Source organism: Baudoinia panamericana (assembly GCF_000338955.1).
Source record: "Baudoinia panamericana UAMH 10762 unplaced genomic scaffold BAUCOscaffold_3, whole genome shotgun sequence".
Classification (NCBI taxonomy): domain Eukaryota; kingdom Fungi; phylum Ascomycota; class Dothideomycetes; order Mycosphaerellales; family Teratosphaeriaceae; genus Baudoinia; species Baudoinia panamericana.
In genome coordinates this window covers 941100-961363 of record NW_006911259.1, presented here as the reverse complement: position 1 = coordinate 961363, position 20264 = coordinate 941100, and the positions used below count along the sequence as shown (strand labels likewise).

The 20264-nt window shown below is 54.4% G+C and overlaps 3 protein-coding genes across 3 annotated transcripts; 2 read left to right on the top strand and 1 right to left on the bottom strand.

Moving 5' to 3' along the window:
- Window positions 1-102: 102 nt before the first annotated feature.
- Window positions 103-3328, bottom strand: BAUCODRAFT_103703 (uncharacterized protein). The gene is made up of 2 exons (XM_007675878.1): window positions 3086-3328; window positions 103-3035 (listed from the first exon to the last, which is right to left on the bottom strand). The coding sequence occupies exons 1-2, from the start codon at window positions 3250-3252 to the stop codon at window positions 536-538; spliced, it is 2667 nt and encodes an 888-aa protein (XP_007674068.1). The 5' UTR covers window positions 3253-3328; the 3' UTR covers window positions 103-535.
- A 105-nt stretch (window positions 3329-3433) lies between these two features.
- Window positions 3434-4749, top strand: BAUCODRAFT_31294 (uncharacterized protein). Its single transcript, XM_007675362.1, has one exon. The coding sequence runs from the start codon at window positions 3492-3494 to the stop codon at window positions 4275-4277; it is 786 nt and encodes a 261-aa protein (XP_007673552.1). The 5' UTR covers window positions 3434-3491; the 3' UTR covers window positions 4278-4749.
- Window positions 4750-5290: 541 nt separating this feature from the next.
- On the top strand, window positions 5291-20200 carry BAUCODRAFT_154694 (uncharacterized protein). Its single transcript, XM_007675877.1, has 2 exons — window positions 5291-12490; window positions 12553-20200. The coding sequence occupies exons 1-2, from the start codon at window positions 5354-5356 to the stop codon at window positions 20140-20142; spliced, it is 14727 nt and encodes a 4908-aa protein (XP_007674067.1). The 5' UTR covers window positions 5291-5353; the 3' UTR covers window positions 20143-20200.
- The last annotated feature ends 64 nt before the right edge of the window (window positions 20201-20264 follow it).

Genomic DNA, 20264 nt, shown 5'->3' with positions numbered 1-20264 from the left:
TTTTTTCCTCGGCTTCGGGTACTGGCTTTTTCAAAGGCGGACGCGCCGCACTTATGGCATTCGCAAGCTTTAGACGAAACAGAAGACTTTGTGAGCGAGGAGCTTCCTATACGAATTAGATGTGAAGATACCATACGTGCATGCTGAGCTAGGCGAAGGAGGCAAGCTCTCGGAAATGCCAACGGGGGGTGAACCTCGTCGTGGCAATGATGCAGTTCAGGTCCGATATAAGCTTGAGGGTGATTTCAGAGCCGTAGAAATCGGCGCTTCCGTGACATCGGTAGGCGCATCCTGAAGAAGCAAGCTGGTCCTAAGCAATAGCATTTGATTATTGGTTTTGCGTTCAATTGTGCCGTTACACCCACATTTTCGCAGCCCGTTTGAGGCCTTTATGGCAAGTCGCGGGTAGAAGCCACGGCCTCTTTCTTAAAAACCAACGCCTTCATCAGAGCTCGGCGTACATAGAGCAACACCGTCAGACTCGCAATGATCGTGAAGTAATTGGCAACGGCTTCCATTGGGCTAACAAAAAAGGCTACCCGTCTTCCCCCCGACCATCTCCATGTCCATCCGCGTCAGCGCCGTCATGATCACCCATGAGCCCTCGCTCGTCCTCCCCACCATCCGTCCTCTCCTCCCGCAACACACCGGTTCCCAAGCCACCAGCTCTACCCACCTCACCCTCATTGAGCACATACCACAGATCCTTCTTCGTCAGCAAGCCGGTCAATGATCCTCTGTCCGTGAAGATGATGTAACGCAGGCCGAGCTTCTCAAACATATCCTTCACCAGCCCGAAGCTGCTTCGTGAGGACAACGTGATGGGTGTTTGATCCATCCATGGCCTCAGGTCCAGAGTGACGGTAGGGTCTGCGAGCGGTTGATGCTGGAAGTAGCATTCTGTGGTTGACGGCATTGCGCGGCTGGTGCTAGCGGTTTCGAGTGCGAAGGTGAGCTCAGTACGGGATATGTAGCCTAACAGCACGCTCTCTCGCAGCTCGTTGATCACTGGAAAGCCGCGGAAACGGTGCTCTCCTAGCAGCTCCCGCAAGCTCGTTGTCGTGTGGCCTGTAGCGGTGATGCAGACAAGGTCGTCGTACCTTGTCATTATCTGGCTAACGGGCACATCAGGCACCGGCGTATCGTCCTTGTTGTCCAGGAAAGGATAGCCGTTGAAGTGTATCCAAGACTCGTAAATCCCACGCTTCCCAAACGCATCGCCAACCCACTTCGAAAGCATAACAGCAATCATGATTGGCAATACATATGTCAATGCGCCGGTAAGCTCGAACATGATAACCACAATGCTGACGGTCATCCTTGTAGCCCCAGCTAATGCGGAAGCTGCGCCTATGACGGCGTAAGTGCCTGGTGTGACACACGGTATGTCGGGCTCACAGGACCGGAAGGCGATGAAGTTCGGATGCTCGCGTTGCCAGACCTCTACTATCAGTCCGATCACGCGACCATACAGCGCTCCGACTGCCATCGAGGGGAGCAGAATGCCTGCCGGTATCTGCAGGCCGAATGTAACCGTGGCGAGCAAGAAGCCAATGAGTGCCGAGATAAGAAGGATGAAGATAACACCGGTGTTGGCGATACCAGCCTTGCACAGACCAAGATAGTCGTCGCTGATGTCTCGGCACTCAGCGAACAGGTACTCAACCAGTTCGCTTGACTGCGCTCGCAAGAAGGATACTGGGAAGCTGACCAGAGCGGTGATCAAGGCCACAATTATCACCTCAAGCACAGGCCGGGTCAGGAATGGGTTGTGTTTCGAAGTCCGCCATCTGTTGACCAGCATGTTGAGCTTAATAAACATTGCACCGTAAAGCCCGCCAATAATACCAATGAGAGCAAAGGGAACGAGCTCGAAGAGATGCCAACCGCTGTGGTAAGTCACTTGGTAGAGCACCAGCTTGCCCGTCCGGAAAGGGTCGAATGCTTGTAATGTGACCGCTGCGACCATTGCGCAGACGAAAGAAGCCCACATCGTCTTGTCCGGGAAGTAATAGCTCAGCTGCTCCAGGCTGAACAGCACACCACCAATGGGCGATCCGAAGGCGACTGATATCCCAGATGCGGCCGCAGCAGACAGCGTCTCGCGCTTGCGAGCCTCATTGCCGTTGATCCCATCGAACAGTTTCATGAAGACATTTGCACAGCAACATGCGACATGGACAAGCGGCCCTTCTTTGCCCAGCCACATGCCAGAAGCAACGGCCAGACACAAGCCGAGCGACTTGACGACCAGAGTCCAAGCACCCAAGAATCTCCGAATGACGAAGCCACCAAGAACAGTCTTAATCTCCGGTATACCACTCTGTTTGGCGTACGGAGAGTATCTGTTGACGAGCAGGCTGGCGCATGTCGCGAACAGCACGGACAAGCACACGAAGAAGATGTACTCGATCACGTAACTGCCAAACAGATTACTCACGCCAAGCATGGTGCTCCACGTGCGCCAGTCAGCGCATTCGGCGTAGCTGTTTGTGCCCCAGCAACAGAACGGTCGGCTAAGGTAGAACTTCCCGCCGTCTTCTACATTGCTGCAGGCGCCTTGCTTTAGATCGCCCATCCAGTCGCTTACGACGTCGATACTTGCCGCTATGCCACCGACTGCGATGCCGGTGGCTACAAGGATCCACCATATCTGGCTGGCGTCTGCGACCTGTTTCAGTTGGCCGAGCAGTCCGGGCGCGTTTGATACAAGTTGGCGTAGGCGCGTACGTTCCTTGCTATATTCGTAGATCCAGTCGATTGCGGTCAAGTCATCGTAGCCTACCCTTCGCCCCGGTCCCTCGACGTACCAGTCCAGGCTCACGGCATCCTTGCTGTCTGGAATGCCGGCAGAAGGGTCGGTCGGTAGATTCAAGTAGGAGAGAATGTTTCCCGTTGTTGGTTGCACACCATGTCCACTACGCACGCCATGCGAGGGTGTGGGTGTAGATGTGCGACTACTTTGGAAAGGTGAGGGTAGGAAGCGCGATGCAAAGGATGGCCTGGCAGCCTTCTGCGCTCGTTTGAAGGACACACTATCACATATCAGCGATACATCACCGTACCGGCTGCCGCAGCCTCGTACCCGCCATTTAAATGTCCATTGCCATGTAAAGGGTCTTCGGTCAGCAGCTCGTCTGCCGGATCCTCGACTCCATCATCGAAGTCCTCGTCTTCCTGGGCCGGCGAGCCTCGGCTGGATGAAGCTACGGCGGGCGCATAGTCGTTGTCATGCGGCGAATTACTCGACATAGGGTGCAAAGGCTCATCGAAGCATGATTGCCATTTATCTATACCGAGAGAGCCACAGCCCCATTGAGCGCATATGAAGCTCCCAAAGCAGAGCGCCGCATTGGGTTAAGCATTGATTGATTGATTACTCAGCGTCAACGGTACATGCAAGCCTCACGCGACTGCAAATCGATGTTTTGTTCAATACATAACACTTCCTCTTCTCACCTCGACAACCCTCTCAGCCTGTGCCAGCAAAGATGGCAGATCCGTTCGAGGTTCGCATGCGCTTCACTTCGCTCCTCCACCACCTGAATGCTAGCACATCCTCCGCCATCAAGACCGCCAACTACGCCGTCAAGTACTCAGAATTCTCGGACGATCTACATTCGTGTATCCTAGAGCAGTTGGAGCGCAACAACATGAACAACCGCGCGAATATCATGTACTTCCTGCCCAGTCTCTGCGAGGTTGCCCGGGAAAAGGGCGAAGTCGGCTACGGCAGGATGATGGAGCGTGACATTCTCAGGATAGTTGACGCTGTCGCACCGGATGATGGCAGCGGAGCGGCGAATGTGAAGGTGGTTCGCAAGGTGTTGAAGCAGTTGGAGGGGAAGAGCTTTCTACAGCCGCAAACGGTGGTGGAGCTAGAAGAGTGCATTGTTGGGCGCGACCAGCTCGATGGCGCTGTCACGTCGCCCACCAAGCCTGATGTCACGGTGGACGTCATGATGCGTGATGCGACTTTACCTTCTGCGACTGTACGGTCGACACCGCACTCCAGTACGCGAGATGCCTATGCGAGCAGCAACGGAATACGGCTAGACAAGCGACAGATTGAGCAACGCATAGAGGAGGATCGAGAACGGCACAAGCGGGCGCGCGAAACTATCTGGGCCGTGCCGCAGGAAGGGTCTACGTTGAAGGACGATGCGGAGTTCGACAAGACATGGGACGGCGCGAGCGAGGTTAATGACGATGACTGGCAGTTGACCGCAGAAGGCGCGGAGGAGAGAGCGGTAGGGCTTGAGTACGAGGACACGTGACGCTCTTCAGAGGAGTCATGTTTGGCGATCTTTTCTGGTTTAGCGAGGTGTTTTAGGCGTTCTTATACCCTTGTTGTAGTGACCGCAGTGGTCCTGTAGCTTGTAGCGCGATCATACATTGCTCGACGTTCGTACACCATAATCTCGAGCCTCAAGCGCCACTCAAATGCATCCCATGACACCCACGCGAACCGACGCATACAACAATTACTCCATCTTTACCACTGCGCCTAGTGCTTTCATTGTCTCAATCATCTTCTCCGCCTCCTCCTTCGGCACACCCTCCTTCATCACCTTCGGCGCACTCTCCACAAATTTCTTACTGTCCACCAAGCTCAAGCCGAGCATGCTCTTGATTTCCTTAATGACCTTCGGCTTCGCTCCGGCATCAAAAGACTCCAACTTCAAGTTGAAGAGCGTCTTCTCCTCCTTCGCTGGCGCTGCTTCTTCAGGTTCCTCCGCCGCCGCTGCCGCTGCCGCGGGCGCTGCTGGACCTGCAGCGAACGATCCCATGGGTATGTCAGGGATGTTTAGCCGGGACTATAACGGTGCGATTAATTGGGATCCTCTGGATAGTGCAGGCTGTTTGGTGCACTCTACCTTCAAACTTGATACCAGATCAGCCGTTTCTAGTAGCGTTAATTGTCCAATCTGGTCGACGATGTTGGCTATCTTCGGGCTCATCGATGCTGCTGCGTCTGTGGACTGCCATCGCCGAGTCTCCTGCCGTCTCCTTCGAGCCGTTATTGCTACTGTGCATCTTGCTGTTTGTGGTGTGGATGGCCGAAGCGTTCGGGCGCATTGCCTCGCAGCAAATCGACATGGCATAGACATGATGACGGTGGTCTGCAATAGTTGTGAAATATTAGTTGCAATGCCTGGTTGATCTCGTGCCCTTCACTCCGATATAGCGGACAGTTTCCCCTAATGGCTAGCGTGCTGCCGCATGGAGCCGAAACTCATGGCTTGGCAAGCTGCATGGAAAACTTCACGCCGCGCTCGAAGGTGATCGCCAACAATGCCCGACGCATCGCCTTGCTTCAACTCTCATCATTAGTCCACGGTCATCAAGCACAATGGAGTGCTTGTGGGACAATGCGCTTCTCCAAAGTTCGCAGGAGATGCCGCCGGAGTTGCTGGACATGATACAGCACGGCAGTAATGTGCAGTATCTGGAAGCACTAACCAGGGCTTCGCTGGACGCACGATACACCGACCTTCTCTTTGCGCATTGTGAACACGTCTTTGCGCATATCAGCGCATCGTTGCGACAGTATGGCTCTCTGGCAGCCACAATTGCCACCATGGGCCGCATTGTGCCCTTTGCACCGTATCTATCAACCTACGCCACCAGACTGTTACGCGACGAACGGCACGCTTTAGGCGTCTCAGGGGACCAAGATGAGATCCTGCTATATTTACTCGGGCTTTACCGCCTCCTTCGATTTGAGCCTCGAACGTACAAGCAGCATGTTGATTTAGTACAACTCCAAGAAATGCTCCGGAGTCCTTGCAGAGCCATCGTCTACATGGCGATCCGGATCTTCCAGATCTGCCTCAATGGCGCCGATCACTGGTTTGAGAAGACGCTAGAAGAGTGCCTTGGCGAAGATACACCCGACGGTGCAATTAATGGCCAGTGGGACGATAAGACGATCGACTACCGTTTCTTGACGCTCTGGGAAGAAGATCGTTACGAGAAGCTCACGAAGTTGATCGACAATGGCCGCAACGGAAACGCAGAAGTGCCCCCTTCGCTTCGTTCTCTCGATCCCGCCTGCTTTCACCCAAGCACTGCATTAGTGGGTGGCGTCCTGTTTCCGAGGGCAGACCTCTCTAGTGCCTCTACAGAGCGGGCTTTGGCATCTGGTGGCCAGCTTGTTGACACGCACACGGTCGCAAGTAATCTGAAAGCGCTAGGCGTTGCGTTCAAGTCACCCAAGCCAGTCTTGCTTGCCGGTTTAGCTGGCTCAGGCAAGACACTCGTTGCTCGCCACGCTGCGCAATTGCTTGGCAAGCTTGACAATATGGTAACGCTCCATCTTAATGAGCAGAGCGATGCAAAACTGTTGGTCGGCATATACACCACAGGCGAGACACCAGGCTCGTTTTCTTGGAAATCCGGTGTCCTTACTACTGCGGTTCAAGAAGGCAGGTGGGTGCTTATCGAAGACTTGGATCGAGCGCCACACGAAATAATTGGCATGCTGCTACCTCTTATCGAAAAGCGAGAGCTCCAGATACCGAATCGGAAGCAGACTATCTACGCCGCCGAGGGCTTCAGGATCTTAGCTACGGTACGCAGTTCGGTCAATGCTCAGGGCAGAGAGACTAATCCTCTCTCGCATATGCTTGGCGCACGACACTGGCAGAAGGTCACTGTACACATGCCACCCTCTAACGAGCAGAGATTTATTGCACAGAAGCTCTACCCTTCCTTAGCGCAGCTTCTGCCACAACTAACCTCCGTGTATGACCGGCTTGTACTGATTAGCCAGCAAGTGCAGCTTACCGGTCGCACGAAGACTGGTATGCCACGGTCCTTAGCCCCACAGGATCTATTGAAGTGGTGCAAGCGCGTTAAGAACTTGTTGAGCGGTCGGCCATCATTCACCACCAGCGACATCGACAACATCTTCATGGAGGGTATTGACTGCTTTGTTGGCGCATTGCCAGAAGGATCAGCTAGATCAGATATTGTGTCCATTCTTGCTCGAGAGCTGAGAATCGACCCTCGGAGGCGTGACTATCTGCTCGGTGAGCGCGAGATCCGGTACGGTGACGGGAAAGCGCACATTTCAATCGGTCGCTACACTTTACATCATGAGAGTAGCCGCCGTTTGGCAACTTCAACAGCGTCTCCCATCGCGTTGAACGCGCATACAGTTCGAATGCTCGAACGCGTGACGGCCGCTGTCGTCAATCGTGAGCCACTTCTTCTGGTTGGCGAGACGGGCGTCGGCAAGACGACCGCTGTGCAACACCTCGCAAAGCATTTGGGAAAGAAGCTTGAAGCTTTCAACTTGTCTCAGCAGAGCGAAGCCAGTGACTTATTGGGCGGCTTCAAGCCCGTCAGCGTGCGCAGCCTGGTCATTCCGATGAAGGACGAGTTTGACGAGCTGTTTGCAGCCGGGTTTAGCATAAGCAAAAATCGACAATTCTTGGACCTGCTCGGCAAGCAGATGGCGAAGAGCAATTGGAAGGCTGTCTGCAAACTCTGGCGCCAGGCTCTGAAGATGGTCAGCCACCAAGAGCCCTATCTCTTCGGCGCGGAAGGAGAGGGTCCCAGCAAGAAGCGGAAACTTGATTCGAAGCAGACTATTGATCGTGCTCGTTGGCGCTCATTCAGCGCCAAGGTCGAGGATCTTGAGAAGAGGCTGTCTGCTGGTAGCGAGGCGTTTGCTTTCAGCTTCGTTGAGGGCAACATTGTCAAGGCGGTGCGGAACGGAGACTGGGTGCTATTAGACGAGATTAACCTCGCGACTCCGGATACACTTGAGTCAATCGTGGACTTATTCAGCCCAGTCACGCCTTCACTTCTCCTTACTGAGGCCGGAAACATCGAGCGTATCGAGGCGCACCCAGACTTCCGTGTGTTCGCGGCTATGAACCCTGCCACCGACATTGGGAAGAAGGACTTACCACCCGGCATCAGGTCTCGCTTTACCGAGCTTTATGTTGAAGGTCCTGACAAGGACCTGAAGAGCTTGCAAAACATCGTGCAGTCGTACTTACGCCCCGATGTGACCGCGGATCCTGCCGTTGCCCTGGACGTTGGCACGCTTTATCAAAAGATCATAGCCCTCGCCGAACACAACAGACTCGTTGATGGCGCTGGTCAGAAGCCGCACTTTAGTCTGCGGACTTTCACGCGCACTTTGAGCTATGCGAAGCATATCACACCACAGTGCAATCTGCGCCGTGCTCTATACGAGGGTTTTCACATGAGCTTCTTAACCTTCCTCAATGCTGAATCAGCTGCACTGATCGCGCCGCTCGTTGAGCAGCATCTCTTTGGGAAGCGTATCAACACTCGGGCCGAGTCGCAAAAAGCATTGCATAAGCCTAATGACGGGAAACAGTATGTTCAAGGTTACCCCGGTAGTAAACACTGGGTTCATCAAGGCCGCAACGAGCTCGAGGAGCAAGCGCACTATATTCTGACACCCTTCATCAAGAGCAATCTTGAAAATCTCGTTCGAGCGGCGAGCACTCGTCAATTCCCAGTCCTCATTCAGGGCCCCACGTCAAGCGGCAAAACCAGCATGATCGAGTACCTTGCCAAGCGCACCGGACATACATTTGTCCGCATCAACAACCACGAGCACACTGATTTGCAAGAGTACCTTGGTACTTACGTATCAGGTACGGATGGCAGACTACAGTTTCAGGAAGGCATTCTGGTGCGAGCGCTGCGCGAAGGTCATTGGGTTGTGCTTGATGAGCTGAATCTGGCGCCAACGGATGTTCTCGAGGCTCTGAATAGGCTTCTTGACGACAACCGTGAGCTTCTGATACCTGAGACGCAGGAAACTGTTCGGCCGCACGAGGACTTTATGCTCTTCGCGACGCAGAATCCCGCTGGTCTCTACGGCGGCCGTAAAACGCTCTCTCGAGCTTTCCGCAATCGTTTCCTGGAGTTGCACTTCGACGACATCCCGATTGACGAATTACAAGAGATCCTGCATCGGCGAACTCAGCTCCCAGAGTCGAGGTGTAAACGCATCGTGACGGTCTACCGAGAGTTGTCCATCTTGCGGCAGCAAAGTCGGATGTTCGAGCAAAAGAGCTTCGCTACGCTGCGTGACCTTTTCCGGTGGGCTATGAGGCCGAATGAGACAATAGACCAGCTAGCTGCCAACGGTTACATGCTTCTTGCGGAACGGGTGCGAAAGGTCGAGGAGCGAGCAGCTGTGAAACAAGTCATTGAGAAAGTCTTGAGCCTCAACGGACCGCGAGTTACAATCGACGAAGGTGCATTGTACGCTCACGACAATGTAGAGCTGCGCAATCAGGAAGGCAAACTTCACTCCTCTGGTGTTGTGTGGACGAAAGCAATGCGCAGACTCTACACTTTGGTGGCCCGAGCGATCGCGAATGATGAGCCTGTTCTACTAGTGGGTGAAACCGGATGCGGTAAGACCACAGTCTGCCAGATGCTCGCGTTGGCGTTGGGAAAAGCGCTTTATACTGTCAACGCCCACCAGAATACCGAGACAGGCGATCTTATTGGCTCTCAACGACCAGTCAGAGACAGGGCTAGCGTTGAAGCCACACTTCGCCACCGGCTGCTCGCTTCGCCGCCTTTACAGGAGCTTGACACCGCTGCAGCACACTCTAGTGAGTCGCTGCTGATTGCGTATGATTGCGCAGTTGCGAGCATGCCGCTCGTTGAGAAGCAGCAGTACTGCGCCTCCGATGCCTATCAGGAGGCTCAATTGTTGCGTGCTAGATTCAAGGCCCTTTTCGAGTGGGCAGATGGAGCCCTTGTTCAAGCCATGAAAAGCGGCGCCTTTTTCCTACTTGACGAGATCTCACTGGCCGACGACTCAGTTCTGGAACGCATTAACAGCGTACTTGAACCTCAGCGTTCCATACTGCTAGCTGAGAAAGGTAGCATAGACGCCTCAGTGACTGCTTTGCAAGGCTTTCAGTTCTTCGCTACTATGAATCCGGGTGGCGACTATGGCAAGCGCGAGCTGTCGCCAGCGCTGCGAAACAGGTTTACAGAGATCTGGGTTCCTGCAATGTCCGAGACGGAGGATGTCGCTCAGATCATGTCATCAAAGCTCGTGCCGAGCGCGACACGCTACGCAGGCGCTATGGTTGCGTTTGCACAGTGGTTCAAGCAACGGTTTGATACGACGGCAAGCTCTTCAGTGTCCGTCCGTGACGCTCTTGCCTGGGTGGAGTTCGTCAATACGTGTGTGGAGATGGACACCATTACAGCCATTGTACACGGGGCTGCTATGGTGTATATTGACACTCTGGGAGCCAATCCAGCCGGTCTTATGACGCTCAGCAGTCACAATCTGGCGGAGGAGCGGAGCAGCTGTCTCGCCGAGCTCGGACGACTCATCCATGCGGACACCTTTGCCATTTACGGAAATCCCGTTGAGGTTGTAGATCAAGCCGAATTTTTCAGTATCGGTCCGTTCGCTGTCCGTCGAAGAGCTTCGTCTAGCGTCGCTGTCAATGTGTTCACCTTTGGCGCTACGACAACACGAAACAATGCGATGCGTGTCCTAAGGGCCATGCGGATTCCCAAACCAGTCCTACTAGAGGGAAGTCCCGGTGTCGGGAAGACAGCTCTGATTACAGCGATTAGCGATTTGACTGCTGTGCCGTTGACACGCATTAACCTCTCGGAGCAAACCGACCTTTTAGATCTTTTCGGCTCGGATGTACCGGTCGAAGGCACCCTAGAGTGTAACTTTGCATGGCGGGAGGCACCTTTCCTTCGCGCCATGAGATGTGGCGAGTGGGTGCTGCTGGACGAGATGAACCTGGCCTCGCAGTCGGTACTCGAAGGTCTCAACGCCTGCTTGGATCACCGTGGCGAGGTTTTCGTGCCTGAGCTGGGTCTGACTTTTACCAAGCACCCTGAATTTCGCCTCTTCGCTGCACAGAACCCGCACAGTCAGGGCGGCGGCCGCAAAGGATTGCCTGCATCATTCGTCAATCGCTTCACCGTGGTATATGCCGACGCTTTCCAAGCAGACGATCTTGCGCTCATCTGTCGGAGAGGCTTCCCATCCGTTGGCGAATCTATATTGAAGCGCGCTATAACTTTCCTGACGCAGCTTGACCGTGAGGTCGTACAACGACGTCGCTTTGGCTCGATCGGCAGTCCTTGGGAATTCAACCTCCGCGATCTTTCACGCTGGCTTTCACTGCACGCCTCAGATGAAGGCCTAATAAAGGCAGGCAACGCACGGGATTTCGTTTCCTTCCTGTTTTGCCATCGATTTCGGTCAGCGGCTGATCGAGCATTAGTCGACAGCTTGTTTGACTCCGTGTTCGAAGATGCGCTCTACGCGACTGACATATCTAGCAGTATCTCTTACAGCCGTTTGCAACTGGGACTTGCACTTTTGCCAAGAGATACGTACTCTGCTCAAGTCACCGATGCTAGCCCGCTTGTATGGACATCAGATCGTCTGAGGATACTGGAGTCCCTTATGCTCTCCGTACAACAAAGCTGGCCCGTTCTGCTTGTAGGATCGTCAGGAAACGGCAAAACAACATTAATAGAAAAGCTGGCTTGCACCATTGGAGCCTCTGTATCAACCATATCACTCAATGCGGAGACGGACGCCATGGATTTAATTGGCGGCTATGAGCAGGCCGACTCGATGCGTCAGAACCATGCAGCACTTGCTGACCTCCGACTGCGTATCGCGGAAATGGCACTCTCGACTGCTCTGCGTGCTGTGGCGGCGCAGTTTCTTGACGCCTTCCACCAGCTAAGTAATGACGACCGACCCGCATCAGAGCGTTTGGCCGAGCTTCGGCGCATAGTTTCCTGCTGGAACAGCCCCGACCTCTGCGAACTTTTTGACGAGGCTACCTCGAGCGCTACTGACGTTGACAGAGCCCGCTTTGAATGGCATGACGGGCCTCTTATTGAAGCCTTAAAACACGGCAAGTGGCTGATCCTTGACAACGCTAACCTCTGTAGTTCGTCTGTGCTTGACCGTTTGAACTCTTTGCTCGAAGCAGATGGAGCCCTGATCGTCAATGAGCACGTTGAAGCAGACGGCTCGCCGCGTATTATCCGGCCACATGCAAATTTCAGGATCTTCCTGACCGCCGATCCACGGTATGGCGAGCTCTCTCGCGCAATGCGCAATCGAACTGTCGAGCTATTCCTGCCCCCGATAGATGGCGCGGTTGCGCGCACCCAACCGCTGTATTCCGAGTCAGCCATCGCACGCCTTCGGCAAATTCGATTGCTAGACCATCTCCCCGCTGATAACGGCATGCTCGATCGCAGCCTCAGTCTGGCGCAGGATCATACAGGACTGAGCGATCGAGCCTTGCTCTCTCGTTTTGCTGCACAGCTAAGCGCTGGTCTGTACAGCGACAGCGCTAAGACCCGCGCTTTCAACATAGCGGTGTCGGCTCCCAATGAGCATCATTATACTGCGGGGCTGTACAGCTCCGCAAGTGTCACATATGCCAAGGCTACCGCTGACTTTGCAAGTGTACAGGTCAGTGTTCCGGCATAGTCCCCAGTAAGTACTCCGATACTGATGGTAAGACTGTTTCTTAGACTATTCATCCTCTCAATAATCAAGCACTCGTCTCCCAAAACCCAGCTCTCTCTCAGCGTGCATTGATGCTTACTTTCGTGTACGATGTCCAGCGGTTGTTCACTCCGTTACTCAACCGTACACGGCGATTAAAGTCGGACGCGGCGGTTACGCGTCAATTTGACAGTCTTGCCCGTGTAATGCGCCGCAGTGCAAACGCAAATCGTTCGGAAGACGGACTGCTTGCATTTCTGGAGCACGTTGAGATTGCGGTCCTGCAGTGGCTGCAAGAGCTTGCCGAGGTGTCGGATGCGTATGCTGGGCAGACTGATGCAAGCACGGATATACAGAAGCATATCCACGTCGACACACGGTTTGAGCTTCGCGACGCCCCATCGAGAATTGTACGGCTGCTGGCTTCGAGCGTTCAGTCTTTCTTGGACATGGCAGCATGCAGTGAGCTGGACGCAGTCACAACAAACGCCTGGCTGCTTGTGCTTAAAGAGACACTCTTGACGCCTGTCATTGCAACTTCGATCACTGGCCCGTCGTCAACACACGCCATTCCAATGTCAATCGGAGAAGCATTGAGCCATCAGCTGTCTCTGTGGCAACTTCAAGACTTTCGAGGGTCTGCCTGCACATCATTGTGGAAGGCATTGAGACCGCTCTCACCGCCCACGATGGCCCATCTCCAGCAAGTCGAGTGTCTTAAGACTCTTATGGACCGCTTCGATAAACTAGTCCAACGATTTGATGCGCCCCTCGCCCAATTGCTTAAGATGCGGGCCGCATTCGCGGAAGCATGGCGAATGGCCCTAACGACGAAAGCGGATACCGCAGCACTGCAGCAACAACTCGAAGCACTGATGCCGGCCCCACAGGAAGATGTTGACGATCATGAACATGGCGAGAAGCCTCACTTTCACGATGTGTTTCAGGATCTTTGTGGCAAGTTAGCTATCCGGTCTATGTCAGAGCCTGCAGCAAGTATTACCGCCAACGCCAGGGTTGTCGAGATGCTAGCACTACGGCCTACCTACGATAGTGCCAGCACTCTTCACGATATGTACCGTACGCCGGACTGGCACGCTGACCTTGCGCTGCTTGCCGCCGAGCTTGCGTCAGCTCAGTCCAGCGACCCCATGCTTGGGAACCAACCGTTTCACTACAGATTCTTCCAGTTGGAAGCCTCCATCGACAATGTCAGCCTACAGCGATTTGCGCTACTGGAAAACGAAGTCGGTGCCCTGGGCTTCGCTATATCCGCCAATGCTGCAGCTTTCTGCGAGGATGACCTTCTGCCACTGAATCAGTGCCTCAGAAAGATGCTGAAAGCTGTGCTCAATGCTCTTGCCGTAGGCAACAGCCTAAATGTTGATTCGGCTTGGTTTGCCGAGCTCCTAGGCTCCACTGATGACAGCCATCATCCTCTCTTCGTAGATGCCGACATGTCCAAGGCATTGGGACCTGATCCACAAGGCGTAGAAGCGTGGGTCAAAACAGCGCTTCAGCACGTTTTTCTGTACCTCAACGATGCAATGGGCGCTGGTGAGCCATCGCGCAATCGCGCAGCCAACGCCTGGGCTCTCCTTGGAGCAAGCTGTCTGACGCTCTACATTCCTCGACAGCCGTTTGACCCTGCCCTGATGTCGACTCTTGAAAGCGACGTCTACCAGCAAAGCCGCAAGGAACTCGAGCAAGACTATCATGCGCTCACGAGCTTCGATACATTGCTCACTGGAACGCCACATACACTTCGATCGCGATGCGTTATGATGGCTCTTAACTCTTTGGGCCCAGCACCCGTGGTTGAGCAGGTGTGCAGACCTGCCGTATCTGAGATGGATCGATTAACCGCCGAGCTCGAAGGCCTGCTTCGCCTTGCGGAGTCTCTACGCCTGCATGCGTTTTCACACGTCGCAGCAGACGAAGTGATGTGGACGAACCTGGCACGTCTCCGACTCCGACTTCAGCAGCAGTATCGCGCATATGCAGACTTTACGGGCCCAATTATTGGATTTGTCGACTGTCTTCGGATGGCACGTCGGCTGCTTCAAACTCCCAAGGTGTCCGCAGAGACGGCGTCTTTCACCACGATCGCAGCTATAACACCCTTCAGCACAGCTTCATGGACTACTTGGTTGTCAGATGAGGCCTTCATACACGCCTTGTCAGCGACCCAGACGCAGCAGGAGACACTCTATGTTTTACATGTCCTTGCCACAAGAAGCTTTCTAGCACCAATCCGATATCAGTCCTTGGCTCTACTTGACAAGGTCGACCTCCAATTCATCAGATTCTACGATCGTTGGAAAGCGACGCTTGACGAGGACCAACGGCGCAATACTGCGAAGTCCAGCCTTTACCGTTACCAGGGTGGTCAAGAGATGGAGGCCGAAATATTAACGGAAGAGCTTGCGCAGCTCTTTCCAGATGGCGATGACGGTACTGGGACCTCGCAAACGTCTGGTAGTCGCGCAAATCAGATGCGAGACACTGCATATGCGGTATCACGGCTTCACCACTCCCTCTTTACTCCGAAGGACGGCGATTTACACGACATGGTCGACCTATTACGGCAGTATGCGCGTATCCTTGCCCAAAGTCAGGACCCTTCATCATTGGCGTCTTGCATTCCAGCAATGCTATGGAACTTACGCGCCCTTACTGATAGCATATCGAAACCCACCCTACTTCCGGCATCGTACAATATCTACACGGATGGCAACGTTGGCGAAGTCAAGAAGCTGGTCCACCTGGTAACGAGAGTCCGAGTACGCTTCGATGATCTCCATCTGGCCTGGCCTGAGCATGCTACACCGCTGGATGTTGTGCAACGATGTAGCCTGATCTTCCAACTACCTCACAACAAGCCTCTGACAAGCTTGATGGTGCATTTGGAGAAGCTCTACGCTACAGTGGCGCAGTGGCAGCAGGTAGCCAGCCGCGAATACAGCGCTGGGGACCTACTCGACGCGATCACTAACATGATTATTAGTTGGCGACAACTGGAGTTAGCAAGCTGGGCGGGACTACTACAGAGAGAGGACGACAATTGCAAAAGAGATGCAAGCTCATGGTGGTTCATCGCCTTTGAGAACATCATCCTGGCATTTCGGGGCTCTCAAGGCTTGTCACATGAAGCTCGTCAGCAGATACAGAGCGTTTTGCAGACTCTCGAGGATTTCATCGCAAACTGCGGCCTTGGCGAATTTGATACCAGACTTGCTATGTTGCGGGATTTCGCCAACCATGTGGAGCTTCTGGGTAAGGATCACGCGTCTTTCGCCCTAATGCATCAAGCACTGGCAAACTTCATTGCGTATTTCAGTCGCTTTGAATATGTTGTGGCAGAGACACTGCGCGTAGGACGGTCACGCCTGGAGAAAGACATTCGAAATGTTATGCAGGTTGCCAGCTGGAAAGACCGCAATGTCGATGTCTTGAGGCAGAGCGCAAAGTCTTCCCACGGAAAGTTGCTGAGGCAGGTGCGGAAATACCGTGCTTTGCTCTCACAGCCTGTCCGTCCACTGCTCCAAGGTGAGATGGCGCTGAATGCGAAGTTGCAGCGATGGAACGGTAATACCGGTAGCAGCGACACTGCCCATGACCTAGCTTCGAGGGAAGTGTTGATCGATATTGCACTTGAGACCTGGCAAAGGCGCCCGGCGCGCTTTATCAATGTGACATCAACCGTCTCTCTCATGCGCGCGAGGACTGATACACTTGCGCTACGAAACGACTCCTCGAAGCAGATTAGCACTTTCGCCGCAGAGGTGCAGAACGATATTCTTGACCTGCAGAGGAAGACACCTTCTACACTTACAGACCACAACAAGGCGTTTGTGCAGCATCTGAAAACGCAAAAGCGGCGTCTTCTTGCCGACGTGCTGAAGACTGTTCGCTTGATGGGATTCCAAGCGAATCTCAGCGACGAGGCGCTTTCGCGTCAAGCTACCTTGCACGTTGTGCTTGCGATTGCACCTGCTCTGGACGTGCTGGGCAAGCATGAGGGAGGCGCTAAAGCCGAACTCTCGTTTCACAGCCTGCTCAGCCTGATGCCGAACGTGCGCGAAAGCGCACGAAAGCACTCCGAAGATCTAACCGGAAGTGAGGCCAACCGCTGTTTGATGCTGCTCGAAAGTATGCTGCAGACGTGCATCGCTGAGCGCAGTCGGTTAGTTGAAAACGCGCGGTTTGCTAGCGAACTGGAAGCTGTAATGCAGCGTTTTAATGCCTTCGCCTTCTGCGACAGGCCGACCAAGGAGGGCGCCAATAGAGATCAGAGCCACCTGATGGCTCGACTGAGGTGTTTGAAACCCATACTTGAGACGTGCACCCAGCTCGTTGACGCACAGGCGAGCCTTGCGGAGCGCGATTATACCCACATTTCTCAAGCCATTCGAACAATGGCTGGGAAGGCATCGATGCTCGAAGACGAGTTCGGTGCTCTACCGCCTCTGCTACCTGGCATCTCTAATACGGCGTTTGAAGCTTGGCAATTGCGTGTCGACGCTCTTGGTCATGAGATTGACGGCGCCGCAAGCTCCCTTGTGGCACAGTATCCAGAGACAGAGCCCATTCTGTGCCACCTTACACGATGGACCGTGACTGGACATTCCGTGCCGCTGTCAGCGAATGGATATCTAGAGATTGATGCCGAACAGTGGACGAGCGACTTACTGGCTGCACTTGATGTCATATTGAGCGGCATGCAGTCAATCGGTCAAGGCAGCCAGCCATTGCCCAGTAACGTCGTCGAGGAGAGTTGGCTTACACAAGCACAGAAGTCCATCCATGCGGACTTTGAAGCTCTGAAGGTAAAGGCGATAGTGCGGCATGTCACCTCCGCAGTTGCTGGTCTGTCTCATGTGGCTGGTAACATTCTGCCACAGATCGCCGCCATCTGTCGTATTGTTCTTCCGATCGTCTCCAGCTATAACGAAGCCTGTCGGCGACTCCTCGATCAGTCATGTACTTTGCAGGTTGAGACAACAAGGCTGGCGTGTCAGCTTGCTAGATCTTTCCTCCAACTGGCCCAACGCGGCTTTTGCACCCCGCCGGAGAAGGCACCCCGTGATGAGCAGAAAGGTGGCGACGTCGAAAGCGGCACAGGTCTTGGTGAGGGCGAGGGCGCGGGAGCGGAAGATGTGAGCAAAGACATCGCGGACAACGAGGACTTGTCGGAGTTGGCGCAAGAGCCCACAACGAGTCGCGAAGACGGCACCATCGAAGATGAGAAGGATGCAGTGGATATGGCTGACGAGGAAATGGAAGGCGAATTTGGCGAGGATGAGGCAAATGCGGAGGATGAAGAGGGTGCAGCCGATGCTGAGGCTGACCGGCACCTGGATGAGGAAGCTGGCAGCATGGACGATGAGGAAGATGTCACAGTTGATGAAAAGATGTGGGATGATGGTCCGAATGGGGATATCGCGGAGAAGGAAACGAACAAAGCTCAAGGCACTATGATTGGAGATGACCGGACAGCTGGGCAAACCAAGGACAGCGGCTCCGACAGCGAGGTGAAGCAGCGCGATGCTGTTCCGGAAGAAGAGACCGTACCTGACGAGGAGGAGCATGTGCAACAAGCAACCAACGAGCAGGTCGATCCTCACGCGCAGGATCAGTCTACGTTAGAGAACCTAGAGGATGTTGATGTGGATGGTCAACCCCATGAAAGTGATACACTATCCGAAATGGACGATGTGTCTGACGGTGCAGAGGGGGAGCAAGAAGCGGACGCCGAGCTTGGGCAAGAGGCTTCGTTGGAAGACTCTGGCGATCACAACGATGCAGAAGCGAACGATATTGCTGCCGATGCTGTGGAAGCCGCCAAGGCGGAAGCGGATGGCCAACTAGATGGCGAGGAGGAAGCAGATGAGCAACTGGATGGGGAGGAGGAAGCGGGTGGCGAGCTTGATGGCGAGGTCCAGCCCGACGTACTGATGGCAGAGCGTGAAGCGCCAGCTGAGCAGCACAGTGACACCATGTTCGGTGAGAGTGGCGAAGGTGCCGATCAAGACAATAGTCACACAGAGCGAGCAGCAGGAGTCTCCGCAGCTCAGGATGAGACTACAGAAGGCGAACCGACCGAACGGCCGCAGAATTCAGACGCTGGCTCTACTGGTGTTGAGCGAGGCAGAGCCACCCAAGATGTAACGACCGCCGCGCATAAGGCAAGCGAGGAGAAGTCAAAGGTACCGTATAAGCAGATTGGCGACATTCTGGACGAGTGGTATAAACAGCAACGGCAAATCCAAGCAGCAGAGCACCATGATGAGGATGGCACAGAACGGAACCAGGACGTGGACATGGCTGATGCGAACTTCGAACACTTGCCAGATTCAGAGGCTGCGGCGGATACACAGGCGCTTGGCACCGCTTCGGCAGAGCAGTCACGAGCAATAGATGAGGACAGAGGCTTACCCGTGAATGAGCAGGAAGATGCAACAATGCCGCCCACCGAGGAGGAAGAGGGGCGAAAGAAAAAGGAGGATGCCGACACGCTCGACTTGGAGCAGCTGATGCAACCAAGCGACGCTCTTCGACTTGAGCAGCAGCCCAAGGCTTTCGTCGGAGAGCCGAAGCACGACGGTCGCGAGCGGAATCGACTCCACGAAAGCTTTGCGGATGAGGAGCAACATGTACAGGAAGTGGATCAGCAACTCACGAAAACGCATCTTGACCCACAGGAGACCACCGAAGGGTCTACGCTGCAAGAAGCACGCTCGACGTGGTCGCAGCACGAAAACAGCACGCGCAACCTCGCCCTCATCTTCACCGAACACCTTCGGCTCGTCCTACATCCCACCCAAGCCACCAAGATGCGCGGCGACTTCCGCACAGGCAAGCGGTTGAACATCAAGCGCATCATCCCATACATCGCGTCTTCGTACAAGCGCGACAAGATCTGGATGAGGCGGTCAGTGCCTACGAAGCGCTCATACCAGGTCATGCTGGCCATCGACGACTCCAAATCGATGGCGGAAAGCGGAAGCAAGGAGATCGCCTTCGACACCGTGGCGCTGCTTGCGAAGGCCCTGTCCATGCTGGAAGTGGGAGAGCTCAGCGTGGTAGGCTTCGGTGAAAACGTCACAGTCGCACATGACTTTGGCATGCCGTTCACCTCCGAAGCTGGCGCGCAAGTGGTGAGGCAGTTCGGCTTCACCCAGACCAGGACAGACCTTCGCAAGCTTTTGGCGGAGAGCATCGAGCTGTTCAGATCCGCGCGGCTTAAAGCAACGGGCTCGGCGAGCGAGCTGTGGCAGTTACAACTCATCGTCTCAGACGGCATCTGCGAGGACCATCCTTCCATTCGCCAGCTTGTACGCCGGGCGCATGGAGAGCGAATCATGGTAGTCTTCATCGTGGTAGACGCTGAAGCGCAGACGACGCAGGCTTCGAAGCAGAGTATCCTCGATCTGCAGACCGCGGAGTTTACCAAGGATGAGAAGGGAGAAATGCAGTTGAAGATGGTGAAATACCTGGACACGTTCCCGTTCAGGTACTATCTGATTGTTAGGGACGTGCAGGAGATGCCGGCGGTGTTGGCGGGGGCGTTGAGGCAGTGGTTTGCGGAGGTGGTTGAAACTGCTGGCGCGTAGGTAGGTGTTCAAAAGCAAAGCGTAATTGTATACATTCGTACAACAACTTTCATCAAAGTCAACACCGACAACACATGACCTTGAGGTTTTCATAAAGAGATACACGGCTCGAGATGGTCATA

Excerpts from the sequence above, each read along its gene's own strand:
- BAUCODRAFT_103703 (XM_007675878.1), bottom strand. The coding sequence starts at position 3,252 with ATGTCGAGTAATTCGCCGCATGACAACGACTATGCGCCCGCCGTAGCT. Across the intron at positions 3,036-3,085 it reads AATGGACATTTAAATGGCGG|TGTGTCCTTCAAACGAGCGC; the intron begins GTACGAGGCTGC and ends GATATGTGATAG.
- BAUCODRAFT_31294 (XM_007675362.1), top strand. The coding sequence starts at position 3,492 with ATGGCAGATCCGTTCGAGGTTCGCATGCGCTTCACTTCGCTCCTCCAC.
- BAUCODRAFT_154694 (XM_007675877.1), top strand. The coding sequence starts at position 5,354 with ATGGAGTGCTTGTGGGACAATGCGCTTCTCCAAAGTTCGCAGGAGATG. Across the intron at positions 12,491-12,552 it reads CTGACTTTGCAAGTGTACAG|ACTATTCATCCTCTCAATAA; the intron begins GTCAGTGTTCCG and ends ACTGTTTCTTAG.